Source organism: Corvus cornix, chromosome Z (assembly GCF_000738735.6).
Source record: "Corvus cornix cornix isolate S_Up_H32 chromosome Z, ASM73873v5, whole genome shotgun sequence".
In the NCBI taxonomy this organism is placed as follows: domain Eukaryota; kingdom Metazoa; phylum Chordata; class Aves; order Passeriformes; family Corvidae; genus Corvus; species Corvus cornix.
In genome coordinates this window covers 21890442-21908537 of record NC_046357.1, presented here as the reverse complement: position 1 = coordinate 21908537, position 18096 = coordinate 21890442, and the positions used below count along the sequence as shown (strand labels likewise).

General features: G+C 41.2%; 1 protein-coding gene across 6 annotated transcripts in view; it reads left to right on the top strand.

Moving 5' to 3' along the window:
• Positions 1-14862, top strand: part of ST8SIA5 (ST8 alpha-N-acetyl-neuraminide alpha-2,8-sialyltransferase 5) — a 68687-nt gene extending 53825 nt beyond the window's left edge. For all 6 annotated transcript variants that reach the window (XM_010409659.4, XM_010409656.4, XM_019292004.3 and 3 more), the window contains 4 exons: positions 1032-1176; positions 3500-3612; positions 7015-7107; positions 8102-14862. In XM_010409659.4, coding sequence (XP_010407961.1) covers positions 1032-1176; positions 3500-3612; positions 7015-7107; positions 8102-8564 — 814 coding nt within the window. In that variant the 3' untranslated portion in view covers positions 8565-14862. The remainder of the gene's footprint in view (positions 1-1031; positions 1177-3499; positions 3613-7014; positions 7108-8101) is intronic.
• The last annotated feature ends 3234 nt before the right edge of the window (positions 14863-18096 follow it).

Genomic DNA, 18096 nt, shown 5'->3' with positions numbered 1-18096 from the left:
ACCCCAGAGGCAAGGCATTTAATCTGGGTTATTTGAGAGCCATTTGGCTTTGTCTTCATGCTTGTACATTTGCCATGACACGTATTTTCATTAAAGGTATCAAACGCCTTGACTGAGAAATAAACCATCTCTGGAATAAGAGTGAGCAAAAGTCAAGGCTTTCAGTGCCACCAGCAAAAGAAGAAAAACATTCAGGGAAAGATGGGAGCTAGGAAAGGGAACCTTATTTGCAAATACCCATTTGCTTTACCATTTACATTTCATATGAAACACGGTAAAAGCATTAGAGTTGAATATTTTTTCTCTCTTAGTGTGAATCCCATGCTTGGGATTTTATATGGTTCTTGTTTGCACTGGAATTTCTTCCATTTTGTCCCAGGGACAAAGAAAATTTCGGTCATTTGTCTGAGGTTTTGGAGTTGTAGGCCTGTTTGTCTGGCACCCATCTGTGAGGGCCACATCACCTTTCTGATGCACACATGTGCAAGGCTGAGGGCAAAACCTTTGAAAGTTTTTGTTGTAATCAAAGTGTTCTTTGATTACTGCTCCACTGCAGGCTGGTAAGTGGGGCAGTGTCTTTGGGCATAGCTGTGTTTAAGTACTGCCTTGCCAAATTTCCACATCCCCAGAGGAACTCTTTAACCCCTACATTTCCTGCCCAGTGACGAGTACATAATTTGTAAAATGTGGAAGACCTCTAAAGTGGAGAGGTACTAATTCATTAAGGTGGTTTTGCCAGGATGTTGGAGGCAGAAGCTCATCTTTGGGGACTGGAGCAGGGCTGAATTTGTACATGTATTTCCCCAGCCTAGAAGAAGCAAGTACAGGTGTCTCATTTACTCTCTTTTGTTTTTGTTTTACCAAAGTTTTCTCGATCAAGGAAAATTTCACCAGCAAACCACCATTTTACCCATCCTAGGGCTAAAAAATTTCTTTTTCGTGAAAAATACCTGTTAGGAGTAACAGCAATTGCAAATCCTGTATCGTGCCATCAGCTCCTTGATCTTATTTCTCTCTTTTTCCTGTCATAGGTCTACTCTGTCAAGGTGTTGCAACGCCCCATCCTTTCTGTTCACCACCCAGAAAAATACTCCCTTGGGAACTAAACTGAAATATGAAGTGGACACTAGTGGCATCTTCCATATCAACCAAGAAATCTTCAAGATGTTTCCAAAGGTGTCTCTGCCCATTTGCAGGATCAACTTCACTGTACTTGCTGCATTAGGCACTATCTTATAGCCAAGCATTTAGCACTTATCTGACTTTTCTACAAAATTTATTGCCTATATTTTGAAAATGTTTATTTTTGATACAATATTTTAGATGATTATCCTGTTTTCTAGTGGTCATCTGCAATATATATAGATACATACATACATATATATATATATATATATATATATATATGTACACACACATAATGTCCTGCAGAATATCACTGACTTAGGAGCAAAGTGGCTAATGAAATAAGAAAGCTAAATCAAAGAGACACTTACTGATCAGAACTCTTTTAAAGTATAATATTATGATATTATATTTTAATTAACTAAATTAATAATTATAAAGTATAATGTATATAATAAATCCAACATTTGGGGGTAGGTCTGCTTTTCTTTTTGACAAGATTATTTTATAAATCATATTCACAATGACTATTTTTATACTTCTTTCTGTCTGCAGATGATCTGTGAACAGACTTCATAATTTTTAAGTATATTCATCACAATGATTATTCAAAACCTTTCCAGCAAATAATGCTTGACCTCCAGGGGCATTCAAGGTTGTGATCAGTGGGCAATTCCCTCTGCACATAGTGACTGATGTCCAGGAATGGGCTGATGTGGCTGCATTTTTATCCCGAGGCAGACCCCTTCAATTTACAGCAGCATACTTGGAGGGGGTAGCTGAAATTGATCCCTTTTGAAAAGTCAGATGTATATTCAGGTTAAGTATTTAGATTTGTGCCATTGAACCTGTCCTTCAGGGTCCAGCCGCTTCTAATCCTTTGGCTTTCCAAGCACTGCTGAGAGGTAGGGAAGTGCTGTTATCTAAACATGCACATGGGGAGCTGGGGCGGAAGCAGGGGAAGGGCTTGGATCCAGGAAAGCACTTTGGCATCTGGGAACATGCAAAGAATGGGTACATCTAAGTCCAGGAGTATTATCCTCAAAACCCTGCCTGATTAGGCAGATGAGTGCACAACAGGCTGAATGCCTGAGCTCTGCTAGGAGTGTGTTAGAGCTGCTGTGGTGTTTGTTCAGGTATGATCAGGATGCTGTGAAGGTGTTATCAAATGCCAAAATTCCTTTGGGAGTCACTGGACAGTGGCCAAAGCCACCCTCTGCATAGGAGCCAGGCTGCAGTCTGGCAAATGTAGGAAATAAAGGGCTAAAAGCACAGCAGCAGTGCTGTAGGGGCAATAGCCTTTTGCTAAGCACGGACACCTGGCATCTGATTTCCCTTCCAGGGCTGCTGAGGCACTTTGTGATGAGAAATCACTGCATAAAGCACAGACAGCTCCGTATTTCCTTTCTGTCAGACAGCTGCTGCTTTTCTCAGACAGGTGTAATTGCATGCCCTTTTTTCCTCATGGCTTATAGATGCTGTGGAAAGATCCTGGGAATAATCACCCAGAAATGTCAGGCAACTCCGGCGTCCCTCTGTAGTTTGCAGCATGAGATTATTGATAAAATATGTATGTACCAAAAACGAGCACTCTCATGCTTATATAAGCACACCCTACATATTCATAAGGTGTAGCGTGGCTCAGTTCTGCGTCACAGCCCTCTCACCCTAACAGCCCAGTTTGTTCTCAAGATGTGATTTTCACTCTCTCTGGCTTCGGCAGCAGCTGCATGTCTGTGTGCAAAGGCAGGATTCTGCCCAAAGATTACAGGAAGATGCATCCTTCACAAGTCCAAAAAAGTGCCTGACCAAAGGCAGTCTTGGTAGTATGAATGCTAATTAATAATCATTAATACTATTAGTACAATTAGTGTTGGTAAGGACTAAAATTTCGGCTACTTTCTGTAATGTGCTGTCTGAAAGGTTTCTTGGGCTTTACTGTCTGCTCTGGAACTCTGTGTGCAGACTTCCCAAAAGCAGGACACCAGAGCCAGGGAACCGAGCAGTTTGCAGGGAGCTCAGAAAACAGTGCCTGGGCTACACTGATTTATGGTTTGTGCCCTCATGTGGAAATCAAAGGAGAAAGAAAGTGTCTAAAATTACTCCTTAAGGGAGTTACTCCTGGGGAAAACAACAGGGTATTTCTTTTTTTTCCATTTGGGTTTGTTGCCCGTGCCATCTCTAATTACACAGCAAAATATCCCATCACTTTATGTACAGGGAATATTGCACCCCACAATCAGTGTTATCATCCTATGATTAATGCTTCTGCAGCAAGGTGTAACTGCACAGACAAAAAAGGAAAAAGTAAAAAACAGACTTGTTGGACCCATGTTTTGGGGTCTTTAACCGTTTCCTTGCCGTGCTGTTACAGGACATGCCATACCACCGCTCCCAGTTTAAGAGATGTGCAGTGGTTGGGAACGGAGGAATTCTGAAGAACAGCAGATGTGGCCGGGAGATTGACAGTGCAGACTTCGTGTTTCGGTAACTGGCACAGCTCCATTTTTCTCTTTTTGCCTTTTTTAACGACAAATACAGTATTGCAAAGCTATTCTCTCTCACATGGAAACATGACATTTGCTAAATTGGCTGTGTCAAGCCTGCCTCTTGCACAAAAAGCTGTGTTTCAAAAAGAAAAACCAACCCAAACCATCTTACTTTATAGTATTTATGTAAAAATTATGCTTTGAGGAACTATTTCTCCCTAACTCCATGCGGTTAATCACTGACTCATTGGCAAAGCCTGATGCTCTCTTTCAGGACATCCCCTGCCACTCAGGTTGTGGATTTATCCTTCTATGGACATTAACCTATAAGCAGTGTCCTATGAACATGGCTGTGATTTTCTGAGGCAGATCTGAGCCAGAGGTACAACCTCTATTGAGTGAAAAGCAGCTTGGTCAGATGGTAACAGCTCACCGCTCATGTGCCTCAGAGGTGTGTTTCTGGACTGGTGCAGAGCTCAGGTGCTCAATAACAGGAGTTACAGTAATCAACAATCAATCCAGAGCCTCCAGAGTCACCAGAATAACTTTGAAGGTTTAAGTGTCTTCATTGCTCCTCACTATATGTGGAATTATCCAGGTTTTGCATAAATTAGGATGTCCCATGATGAGCGTCCCTGGATCAGAGAGTCTAGCAGCAGTTTTTTAATCCTTAATATATATGAGAAAGATTTTTTTGTTATTCATATGCATGACTAATCCCTCTCTAAATCCTGTTAAGCTCTTTGCCTGGGTCCTGGCATATGACCGCTAGCTCACAGATTCATGACCTGTTCTCTAGAAAAGAAAAATCTCTTTATTTCACTTGGCCTATTTTCTGATCTTGGGTATGCTGTCGTCCGTTTAGAATAACTGTGCATAAAACAATTAATTTCTCTGACTTCATACCAGCAAATATCAGATCAGATTTTGGTTCAGTGCAGTCTTAATTTAATTTGACATCATACGAGAAAATTTTACAACTCCTACCTTCAGTATTCATTGTTTTCAGACTCTTGTGTCTCCTTCTTATTCCAGCTTTATAGAAAACTATTATCTTAGTTTTCAGTGAAAAAAAGTCTGTGAGAAAGTCCAGGCTTCACATAATTTTTTTCTTAAAAGCCTAGTGCACTCCATATATGTTAAATAATTACTGTAGATTCCCTGCTGTTGTGTTGGGTCACAAATATCAGTATGGATGAAAGAAGAATTCATGTGACACATGAAGATGGCAAGATTTGAAGCAGAAGCTGAAATACGTCTGGCAAATCTCATTTATGTTTAAGGACTGTTTTACCACCATTACACTTCCTTGAACTGTACCAAAACTGGTAAAAAAAGTGAGCAGATTATTACAGAACTTAGATATTGGGTTGTGTTTGGTACCAGTAACAATTAAATAAAGGTTTAGGCAGAACTGGAATATGAATAAATATGTCATTACTTGTGCCAAAGAAACCCCTGGTTCTCCATCTCCAAAATGTGGAATATGCACAGAGACGTGGCAATGTTTGAAAATTCATACCGGTATTAAAGTAAAGCCTGTGTTTAAGGTCAAGTCTGAGCACATCTGCTTTCCAGTCACCACTCCAAACTCTCAGCAATCATCATCTTGGTCACCAGTGAAATAATTTAAAATATTTCACAAGCTGCCTATGAAGCCCTGATAACATTCAGCGATACCTTCAGGACACTTGGGGAAATCTTTTCTTGTGGCCAGCAGGATGCAACCAAGATTGTTCTGTGAAGTAAATTCTGAAAGCAGTTAATTATATTACGACAGAGTATATCAAATACACACCACAACTGCATTTGCTAGTAGTTATTGTCTGTCTCCATCTACTGGCCAGAGCAGGGCCCTGTGATGAAACGCTGGGTGAATTTAGAGATGGGACTGCTCTCTCGACAGGGATGAGTTTTTGGGGTCTTATGAAAAAGTACTGTTTGTGCAGATTATACCGTTTTTATAAGGCATTATCACCTTCAACAAATTCAGCCACTCTTAATCCTGGTGGGAATTTCCTGTTCGGAGGTATTGAGGCTGATTATTTGGAAACCTTCTTCAAATACAATCTGATGAGCAGAGTGCCCAGTGCTAGGTGGAACTGGGGTTGCCCGGGGACTTGAGTTCCATGATCCAGCAGAGGAAATGGTGCTAGAAATGGCATTGCCTATGAGAAGGATAGCTAAAAACCGTTCTCTGACCTGATAAAGAGGGACTCTCTGGAAGGTGGATGTGAGCTCTTGATCCTGAGAAGGACTTAGAAGGATTTTTGTGCATTCTTCTGCTCCCGAACTTGTTCTCTCTCTTTGACTGAGAAATTATCCTAACAGCTGAACTGTGGTGTTGTGAAAACACTAAGCATCTCTTACCCTAAGTACCATCACAGCTTTCTCCCTGTTTTTGCTCAGCCCTGTTCTTCAGAAATACGGAGAACTTTGGGAATTAGGCACAACAGTATTTTTGAGATGCGGGGATCTTAGGAGAAATGGCTTTTATTGAGGCTTGGAGATCACTTCAAAAAGCTTTCAAAGTGTCATTAAGTGCCTAACTCTAGCTCAAACTGGATGTAAAACCAGTTGCCAGGCCAAATGTTTTACCCCTGAAAACACATGCTGAAGGTTTTTTTCAGCTGGATTTCCTTTGGAAGAAAAGACTGTGGTAGCTTGTGAGTGTGCATTTCAATAACTTCAGCATCTCTTGAGGGATGCTCTAAATTTTGTGAGATGATGTATCTAGGACAAGGCCAAGGTGAATGGAGGCTGGGCAAAGTCAAGGCTTGCAAATCTTACAATATTTCCTCTAATAACTTTGATGTCCTGTGGCGAACCTGTAGAGTCAGAATTCCTGCTATCACACTGTGCTGGTTAAACACTTATAAATGGAAAAGGAAAGGAAGCAGATAGTTTGGGATTAACTAGGTCTGGATTGATTTGTCTCTTGTGGAGCATTTTGCCTAGATTCTCCTGGGTATAAACCAAAACATCTTAAAGGCAATGTTATAGATATATTTTATTAATTATTGAATACCTCTCAGCTACTACTGAGTAAGCCTTTGATTTTAAAGGCTGATTGGCCTTGGAGCTTCATCCCATTTCGCATCCTAAACTGCCAGAGTAAACAGGTAAATTGCTATTAAGGAAGTAAAATGAGCATTGGCTACACCTGCAAAGAGGGGTCATCTCTCACAGGTGAGGGAACAAGAGAGGTCTTCACACAGCCCCCAAGAACTTGTTAGATTATTGTGTAGTTTGGGCATCAACATGTTTTGATACAATTTTAAATTCTCACTCTGTTTTTAGATTTGTTGCTTGGCAGAAATGCTTAAATAAATTCTATATTCTAGTCCCAAAAAAGAGCAAGGAATTTTTTAACTTTCTTACTAATTTCTTTCCTTTATAGATGCAATTTGCCTCCTATATCTGAGAAATACTTCATGGACGTTGGGGTGAAGACAGATGTCGTGACTGTCAATCCCAGTATAATCACTGAGAGGTTATTTCTGGTTTTTTATATTTTCATTTCTCTTGGTTCCCCAAATCTACCTTTAATGTAATTCTGTTACACAGAATTTTTTCCCAAATCCTACTTTAAATCAACAGTAACAATCATATATTTCATTCTAAATTGAAGCTATTCAGTACACAGAATAAGTAACAAGTTGTAGAAATGTGCTAAACACTTAAACCCGCATTTTGATGATAGGAAATGGAAAGTAAATGAGCTAAAATCGAAACAATAGAGCCCTCCTTCCCCTGGAAGTCTTGTGTTCTGCTTGCAAGTCCCAGTCAAATGTCTTAGAAACATTCATGGTGAAAGAAACTGGATCCCAACCTAAATGCTGAAGTCATAGAATCAGAGTCATCAAGGCTGGAAAATTAAGATCATCAAGTAAATAAAGTAACACACTTTGTCACATGTTTTAAAGAAATGTCAGTTAAACTTTGTAGCCAGGACTGACTCAGTGATTTTAATTTTAAATTTGTTAATGTCCTAGTGGTACCTTGTGGCATGTTTGGGACCATGAGGCTCATTACTGCTTTCCTTTCTTGATGGGGGAATGTATTTCTTTCCTCAAGCAACAAAAATAATTTGTTTGATTTTTGGTTTTCTTTTGAAAGTGCTACTGTTAGACATTTTAAATACTTGCTAGCTTTGGTGTTCAACCCTTATTATACAGCTCTGCACTGCATGGTGCACTACATAGCTTGGAAAAATTACATACTTCTAACAATACCATAAGAAGTGAGATACCAGAAATGCCCACAAGGTTTATCCACTGTTTAAATAAGTTATTCTGAATTTTTTTATCCCCTGAATTTTTACCCTACATTTCATGCTCATGCTGTAGCTACAAATCTAAGTACATTCCCCTTGATAACTAAAACATCAGCTCAATTATCTCTGTGTCAGAAATATTTCAGCAAAACCCCTTGGGGGTTTCTTGCTGGGTCTGGGCTGACCATCACTCACACCCTCTCCCCTTCAGATTCCACAAGCTGGAGAAATGGAGGAAGCCCTTCTACGACGTGCTCCAGGTGTACGAGAACGCGTCCGTGCTGCTGCCGGCCTTCTACAACACGCGCAACACGGACGTGTCCATCCGGGTCAAATACGTCCTGGACGACTTTGAGTCCCAGCAGGCTGTTTATTACTTCCACCCCCAGTATCTCATCAACGTCTCGCGCTACTGGCTCGGCCAGGGCGTGCGGGCCAAGCGGGTCAGCACCGGGCTGATCCTGGTGACTGCGGCCCTGGAGCTCTGCGAGGAGGTGCACCTCTTCGGCTTCTGGGCCTTCCCCATGAACCCCTCAGGGATTTTTATAACTCACCACTACTATGACAACGTGAAGCCTCGCCCCGGCTTCCACGCGATGCCCTCGGAAATATTCAATTTCCTCCACATGCACAGCAAGGGGATCCTGCGGGTTCACACGGGGACCTGCAGCTGACAGGGACACTGCGAGAGTGGCAGGAGCTCGATGGCCTGTGTAAGGTGTAGGAGGTATTATTACACCCTGAGATTATGCAATAATTGTTTGATATAAATTTCCTCAATGCATTGCGTCCCATAAGATCTAGGATACCAGCATCTTTCCTGCTAGCAGAGTTGGGTCCATAACAGTGTAAGAGAAGCAAAACTCCTGTGCCCCAGGGTACAAGCTGTTCTGGAAAGGAAGTCAGATAAGAAGCACATTTACAATAGATTTAGGGATAAATAGAGCACATTAATATAGTTATCATTTCACTATGAAGAAAAGCACCAAACTTTTGAGGAAAAACAGTGGTGGAGAATTTTAGCATAACCTGTAAGACTTTACATAGGTTTCTCAATCGAGTACCTTGGGGTATTGCCAGATTTTATTGAACACTCTCTTCTCTGGCCTTTAGGTTTTTGAAAATACTCTTTAGCATATAGCTTATTGGGGATATATAACTTAAGATCTTTGTTCTGTAATGTCACAAAGTGTTGATCAAAAACAGCAGATAGATGTGTTAGGAATAAACAAAATCACTTTATGAATTTTTTCAGCCAGGATAGAACAGAACGTTGAACTCCCATTCACAGCAACAGGTAACTGTGTGAATCATGTTGTGATATTGTTTTAGAGATTCTTTCTCCTTCCTTCTTGCATCTTGCATTTCTGTTCTCTTCTGCTGAGTGTGCTTCCTTTCTCCTTGTCTGTGATGCTTTCCTTCTGGCTAACACATGGCAATGTGTGCACTTCCTCCTACAGCCACCATTTCAGCATCACATTGGAGTCCTTGCTGAAGAAACAAGTTCCTTCACAAGGTTTTCTTGAGATGAAGAGCAAGGGGATTACATAGTTATATTTTACAAGCTGATTTTTTTGGTTCAGTGTAAAATAGAAAAAAACCCTTTCCTTGTTAATTTTTATTAAAGACTTCTCAAAAGTATCTGAATGTTGATTCACTGTTGTGCAGGTAGAGTTAACACTTTCAGGTATCTGTAATAAGTTAATGTCAGGAAATGAAGCTAAAATACAGAGAAGATATTTTGTGGTTTAGATTATGATGCTTATTTTAAAATTATGCATTTGAGATGTCAAATGTCTTAATGTGATGTTTTTGTATATTGAGAATGTTGTTAGGATAGTAAAAGGGCTGGTGGTGTATTCTTTAAATGTCATCACTGTAGCTCTGTCAGGTATGCCAAGCCTAATATTTCACCTGCTACAGCTGGCAAAATCCTGAAGCAGAAAAGATGCCACAGGTGGCTGGAGTTTTTTGCCGTAGTAGGCTGCTGGTGTATGCCCTTTCATACTGGTATGGCTGCATACACACAGGTGAGATTGGCTGTTTCAGCTGTGCTGGCATAGTTAAATTAACAGAGTTTCCCATCTAAATTCTTAGTCTGAAGCACTCGGGCTGTTGCCTCGTCTTGTTTTATGTAGATTACAAGATCTGTGATCAAGGATTTGAAGTTTAAAGTTCTGTATGAGGGGTAATTTTTTGTGGAGGGCGGAGAGGGTTTAAATCCAAATACGGACTTGAATTTTGATTTTGTAATGCATGAATGCACAAAGCTCCTTTTAAAATCCTCTGTGCTATGCTGAGAGCTGTGCAACTTGCTCACACTACAGATAAAATGATCACAAAGGAAGTGAAGCACGATGGTCACCGTTTTAAAAGTCCCTGCTGGCCAGCATTGACCTGGATGGTATGTGAGAGTGTATTGACTTTACAGTGGACTCCTGAGGTCTGATTGCCTTAGAAGTAACCCATATCCTTGATAAAGTGTCAGAACCCACTTGGGAAAAACCAGCCAGGGGCGGGTGAAGGACCAGTGCTTAAGCTTAGTATATTATTTGTGGTGTTGTGTTTTAGGTCTTAGAGTTACACGGCGTGTTATTGAGCACCCCCTCGTATCGTCTACCTGTGAAATAGGCAGCACACTCATGAACCTGTAGGTGAAATGGTTTCCTTGATTCAATATGCAAAAGAGATCTTTGTCTTTGCTGTGTTCTGTAAATTTGTGTGCAAAGGGCTTTGACAATGAAGTGCTGTGACGAAAGTGCTATTTAGAGAGCAATGTGACACTGCAGGTTGGCCGTCTCGCTGTGCATTAAGCTTTATGATAACAGTAATGACACTGAAGCTGATACTTAAGAGCCCTTACTCCTTATTCTGCCTGAGTTTGGGACTAGTAGTGACTTCAGGTTTGCTTTGCTGCTGCTGCTCTGCTAAGGTTACCTTCTTTAGTAAGAGATTTTTCTTTACTATGGTGATCGAAGTGAACAAAATCAACTGAAAGGAGTCTGATATGTTGCAAAAGGCACTTCAAAAAAGATGGGAGAGCACTTGAGAAGCATCCATATGTTGATAGAAGTGGTGCAAATCCCTCTTTTTAGTTGCAAGGAATCCTTTTGGACAGACAAAAGGATAAGCAAAACTGTATTTACAGTAAATCTGTAATTACAGGGTCAAAGACATTTCCTTTCCATTGTTTGCTTCATACAAATGAGCAATGTAAATTCATTGTAATAAGTGCAGTTTTACGGTGTTTAGATTTTGATTGCTTATAGACCTATAGCTACTATATTTTTTTAATGATTTTAAGAAGTGTGTTCAGGATGCTTGCACATATGCACCAAAGGCCCAGTCTTGCCACATTTACCTGAATAGAGCCCCCATTCAAGTGGGTGGGTATTTTATTTGTGTAGGGACTGCAGAAATAGGCCCAGATATTTCTGTGAAGGTGTACATAGGTGTACAGTTAGATATAAGGAGTGATTTGCAAGCCAGAAAGATAATTAATGAAATATATAAAATAGTCCTCGAGGTGAAATGCATGTCACAACATGTTCACTTTCTGATTCATTTTTCAGGTGTTGCTCAAAAAATGATTGCAAAACTATGACATTTGTCAGAAATGCCATATGCAGAAGGGCTTTTGCAGAAAGAAGGACTCTCCTTGTTTTCTGCCATCATTCTTTTGTGTGCTGAGCATATGAAAATATTCTTTTGACATCAATCAGTTGTCTGAGTTTGGGGCTGTTTTGTTTTCCCTTCTCCCATGAGGTCAAAGCTCCAAATGTCCAATCTTAACCTTTGAACAACGGGATACTTGAGTGATAAGAAGTGACTACCAGGTGTGCTTGCTGCAAGTAAAAGATGCATGTAGCACGTTGTGCTTTCCCAGAGAAAAGGCTTCAGGCCCCAGAGAAATTCCCCCCACAAAATTCTGATCTGTCCATGAAGAAAGCCTGTCAGCTGTCTGGTACCACATCCTGAGACTGAGCTGTAATCCCAGCTCTGCTGCCAAGGGTATGAGGCCTGAGACAGGGAGAGAGAAAATGTGGTTTAATCCCCAATTCCTCGTATTATTTAGGAGAATCCCTTAAGAAGTCCCTGACATCTGCATACACTGGCAATGCAAGTTCAGTTGGAAAAACATAACTAGGATTTCTTTGACTTTATTGTCAGGTCAACAGAGGAGGCTTATGAATCTGCCAGTGCTTTCATCAAAGTGAAGGAAGTATTTAGCTGGAATAGTTTAGCTGATTGCTTTTGATTTATGAAATCCAACTTTGCTGTTGGACAGAATGGCTTCAATGGCGATAGGGCCATTATAATATTTTAGCATATTTCCTGTGATTGCAACAGAGTCGTCAAAGCCAGCTCATGAATTGCAAAAGGGAGAACCATGCCATGACAGCTTGTCCTGCTGCTATCTTGGGGAGGAGAGGCACCGTGCTGAGTAGGTCTGTGGTCTCCTGGAGAAGCAATGTGGAGGGAGTATAGGAGATTGCAAGTACAACGCTGCTCCAGAGCCTTTAGTGCTGTGTAATAACATGGCAGAGAAAACAGATGAAGTTTCACAGCTTGCAGCAATCAGGGGTAGCTCCTCCAGCGCTCGAAAAATCTACCCCCTTGCAGGCTTGGCTGATGATGAATTAAAGGTGACTTGGGATGGCCAGATGTAGTAAACGGAAGGAAATCAGCTCCAAGAATAGTCCCCTCTGTGGGTGTTTGGTGATTCAGTGGAAGTGTTGCTCAGGCCTTGGAGGCAGAAGCGCTGGTGGTGACGCAGCTGTGTGGGTGGGCTGCCTGTGCTCAACCCTCCCTGGCAGCAAGGAGCAATCTCTGCTTCATGTGTGAGGGAAACTGAGGCAGGGAAAACACTGAGACATGGAGCGGTGGGGAATCTGTCCCTTTTGATCTTCAGAGGCCAGGTGGCTTGTCCACTTGGATAGTGAACATGGAGGGCTCTGAAATGGGCCTTTCCCCCGATCTCACTCACATTTGAGTGTGCAGAGAGCTTTGGGGCTTTTACAAGTATAGGAAGAAGGAAACAGCAAAACTGAACAATTCCTAAAGGGCCAAGTTCCCTGGGAAACTCTGGAGTGAGCTGAGGTTTCATTCAGGAATAAAGAAGTCAGTATTTATGCTTAGGGCCTTTTCCAAAACCCAGTGAAGCATGTGGAAGTTTTGATGTGCTCCAGAAACAGGCCCTAATCATGGGCAAGAAGAGCAGCCTCTTATTTTCCCCTCACTTGGTTTCAGATACACTGTTTAATATGCTTTAGATACAGTGCAGTAGCAATACCATGTTTTTAATGGTGTGAGTAAAGGACAAGCTTCTCTGGAAGCAGAAGAGTTGTGACTGTCACTCTCCCTTACAGATTTCATCAAATCATCCTTTCAAAATCATCTATGCAAAGCATTTCATCATGGTAGTGTAAATCATACATGAGCACTCTGTACCTGGCAGTATGTATGTGAACCACAGGCCTCAGGAAAAGAGGGTTTTTTTCTGCTTGCTTTATAGTACCAGCGTGGAATTAGTTAGTGATATGAATGTGTCCAAGGTAGGATGCAGCCCACTACCTTTAAAGCCACCACAACATTCACATTTGGGTTCAGTAGAAAGAGAATTCAGGCCTTACGTCAATGCTTGTAAGTCAAGCCAATAACCTGCATCTCCCAAAAAACCCTCCCAGGCTATTACCATTTTGTGTCTTGTTATCATCCTGTCTAATGTGGGTGAGCCTGCTGGGCATCCTTGCGTTGTCTGCATGGTATTCAAAATAATAAAAAAAAAAAATTAAAAAAACCAGAATTCTATTCAAAATTGTACTTAAGTGCTTTTTAAAATAAACTTAAGGGAAATCCAAATGTACAGGAGGCATCAGGTTGAGGAAGCCTGTGTCCCAGGCTGTCAGCACCTCCAGTGCTCCCCAAAATTCTGAGCATCCAAGAAACATCGGAAATGAGGGACTGGGCTGTAGTGGGAAGCTTAAAGAAAGACAGATCTGCCTCAGTGCTTCAAGAATTGAAAGATGTAAATATGTTACCAACATGTCTGACTTTCTATTTAGAAGCCATAGATGTTCTCAGTGTTTGATCTTTGGGTAAGCTGATGTACATTTTTAACTGTATTAATCACTGTAAAATGTGTTAGCATGTAAAACGGTGACAAATTAAGCCAGAAAAATCAGATACTCTGTTGGCTGGTTCTCGAGATGTTTATTGTACCTGAAGCTGTCTGATGGACCAAGACACTGAAGTATCTCCAGTGCTCCATATGGCTTGTGAAGACTGGTTATTGCCTTCTTAGCAGTGTGGAACAGGCAGAATTAATCCCTATTTGTTAACCTTGTGTTGGCCAAGGAATATGCACTTATGTGTGCCTGAGAGCCTGCCCCCTTAGAGATGATGAAAGGATGAAAATTCCCTTCTCTGTGACAGGACAAAAATCTGGTGATTTTTGCTTCATTTCTGGGCCCTCCTTGTTGTCAGCCATGAGGTCCCTGATCAAATCTCTGCATTGAGCCCACGTAAATTGTACTGAACAGCTGCTGCCTGTTGAAAATACCCCTGGTTTTCACCTGGTGGGAAAAAAAATGCTTAGTTTGGGAAAACTGGGGTAAAACTTTGTGTCTTCATTTTAGGGCAGCTTGGGCTATGACAAAAAAAAGCTGGTTCATGTTTGTTTTTTCTGTAAGGCAGTGTCAGTGGGGGTGGAGAAATCCATGCAGAGTCATGTTGGTTTTATGATGATGTTAATCTCTTGTGTCCTTTGACTGACCTTTCTTTTGTCAACCTTACACCCTGTAATTTTGGCTTATTATTGTTTCTGTAGCTGTACTATGGTTGTGATAGAAAGCCTATCAATTGCTGTAAGCCATAACTAGAACAGTAATCAGGGTATTTTTTTTTTTGTCTGTGTCACTGTGTTTGAAAGATGATTAAATTCTATTGAATAAACAAACCACTTTAACAGTTTTCTGGGAAAAGCAATCTTTGGACCACTTATTGTGCCTTCAAACTGATTTTGTATTTTCTGTTGTTCTGTGTCTCTGAACAGGAGTAGTTGAAAGCTCGGCTGGTAGAAATCGGTTCACAAAACTAGAGAATGCCACTGTGGAATTATACGATGATATAGTATCATTTATAGATATATAAAAATATATTTAAGGTTATGCAATGATAGAAATTGAGAATTTGGTATTTTGATCACTGAATATCCAGTATATATTCTGGATTGTTGTCTATAAAATATCTAGGCACAGTAAAGTAATTTATTACTGGAAGTAGTAATCTATGCACAGATAGCCTTTGAAAAGCCTTTGCAATCCCTGGGATTTGCCTACTTACACCTTCCTAACAGCTCTGTTCTTTACTGTTTTCATCCTTCATATAAAATCATCTTCTTTGGAGCAGGTCTGTCTTATTCAGCCTCAGTCTTTGAAGCTTACACTTCCATCAGTACTCTGAGAGAATTAAAAGATAGATGTGAAAATATTTGTGGTAATACATGATAGCAGATGGAACAACCATCTATTTTTTGAAACTGGGTATTTTCCCAATTGCCATTCTATTGTTCCTAGATTTTAAACTGAAATAGGAGTAGGTAACAGAAATAATACAATCTGGGTATTAGTGCTGGTATAAGGAAAATGTAAATGACTTTCAAGATGCAGAGCCATGGTAAATGCTGGAGGAATCAGCCCTCATTCTTGCTGACATTAAAACTGATGGATGTACTTCCTTCCCCCAGATGCTTGTGATTATTGTTAGTGATTATTCAATCAAGGAGAGGAAGCATGTGGAGAGGGAAAAATGAATAGACAAATTGACACTGGATGATATAATTTCTGTCTATCACACTGCAAATTGTTCGGCTAAGCAAGCAATCAGAGAATGGTTAATTTCCTAAAGCCTGCAGCATCCGTCATTTTCCTCAGTGGCATTTGCAGCCTTGGCTCCGAGAAAGTCTCCATAAAAAGCTGTAGTGAATTACAGAGATGTTTCACCACAGTCTGACAGTGCCCAGAAGTGGGCACTTAGGGAAACAGCAGAAGAAATAGGGGAAATAATAAATGGCCCTTCTGCTGGTATTCCCTCAGACAAGCATTGACAGCTTGTATTTTTTGCCTCGGCAATGCTGAGTGGTACTGAGTGTCAGATTTCAGCTCTGTGATCATGATGAAGTGGTTCCTTCTGCTTTTATGAGCTCCCAAGGGCTCCCAGCAAGATGTGTTTGGGTTCTGGGCCCTGCCAGACGGAGCCAGGGCAGGTACTGACCTCTCTTCTCCCAGCACAGGCAGGGAGCACCTCTTGGAACGAAAAGTTTTACAAGTCTCTATTTAATTTTCTGCTTTCCTTTTTTTTTTTCCCTAGCACTGCTAGCCCAAATCTACTCCTGGGTGGTGAAGTGCTAGCAGTGACTTAATTTTATCACTTAGTTGTTTTCTCACTCTACATCTTCAGTCATCTTTTGGTCATCCCAATGGATCTGGCTAGAGGAATAAACATTGAAATCCATGAAGAAATTATTGTCCATCACAGAAGAGATTAAATACTACATTAAGTGTGTATAAAGTGCTGCCACAGGCACCTTTTTGGGTGGGGAAGATGCTGGTTACAAGGATGTCAGTGCTAAAGCTGCCGATGGGGAGGATTCCAGGTCCCACTCACTTTTTTCTAAACCTTAAAACTTTTTATTTAGCAAGTTCGTATTTTAGCCCAGAGCTGAGAGCATGAGCATTGTGTTGAAGGTGAATATAGACCTCTGCAGGCCTCAGAGACAATAACAGAACCTCTGGGTTGTACGGAGGTCCTTGCTGTTGAGGTAGCTGGTCCTGCAGGGGAAGGACAAGGGAGTCTTGGAATTCCACTGAATTCCTGGGACTCATTTCTGCCTTTTGAGACCACCAGACATGCTGCTAAATTAAGGGCCTTCCAGATACAAGGTGTGCTGCCAGGCCTGAGAGGGCATGCCAAAATTCATCAACTAAAATCAGCTTTCACTGGGTTTTGTTGCATCTTTAGAAATAATAAGGGCTAAAATCCACTGCTTTCCCTTCATGGGGCATCTTTTGTTTATTTTTGCAAGGAATAGATTTAGTCAGCTGGACTAACAGCCAGGACTGCCACACAGCCAGTTTTAGCAGTCCTTCTGCCTTGCTGGGCTGAGAGTCAGATTTTGGAGAGTGAAGTTCATCCTTCCCGCAGATGAGGTGAGTGAAATGCCATTGGGGTGTCTGAGCTGATGTCTGGAGCCTCATGAGAGCATTTTTGTTTGCTCAGTGGCACTTGGCAAAGCTGTGGGCTACACTCAGGTCAGGCAGGCAAATGCCTTTCAGGTAGTGGAGGTTAGTCTTGGTGACATCCATGTTCCTAATCATGTTATTTCCCTTGAGAAGTGCTGAGGCACTGAGGGAGCCTGATAATTTTGCAAATAATTTGCCGTCTTTCCTGCTCGACACAGACACCATCAGGTGATAAAATGAAATACTGAGTCCCTAATGCCCTGCTCATTGGGGTTTCCATGAGCATGTGGTGCAGGATGATAAATATGGAATAGGTGTCCCTTCCACCTGAAAGGATTAATGAAATTTTTGACTTCCCATATAGGTGTTTCATGAAGTACTCTGTACTCAGAACGGGTTTTTGGGGGTTTTTTGTTTGGGATCTGTCTCTCCAATCACATCTTTAATAAATCTCTCACAGACTTTCCTTCATGTGGCAACACTGGGGAAGGGTTTGCAATAGTGGTGAATTTCATTTTCTCCTTATGTGGAAACTGATTGAATAGGCTCTGTGGATGGTGGTGAGAATGAGAATTAACCACCTCCAGATATTTGTCTTTGTCCTTTATGGACAATCAGTTGCTTGTGCAGAACTAGTGAGGCCAGGTGGCTCGACATGTACGTGCCCCTCTCTCTGGCTGAGATTTGGGTGTGCAGCCACAACCCCCTGAAGGGAGTATAGGATCATAGAATAATGACTGCTGGAAAGGACCTTTAAAATCATCAATTCCTGCCATCAACCCAGCACCGCCATTATGTTCACCACTAACCATGCCCTCAAGTGTCATGTGCACACATTTTTAGAACATCTCCAGGCATGGTGACTCCACCACTTCCCTAGATGCTCTGTTCTGATGCTTTACAACCCTTCCCATGAAAAATTTATTCATAGTACCTAATTTAAACATCTAAATATCTTAGTGCA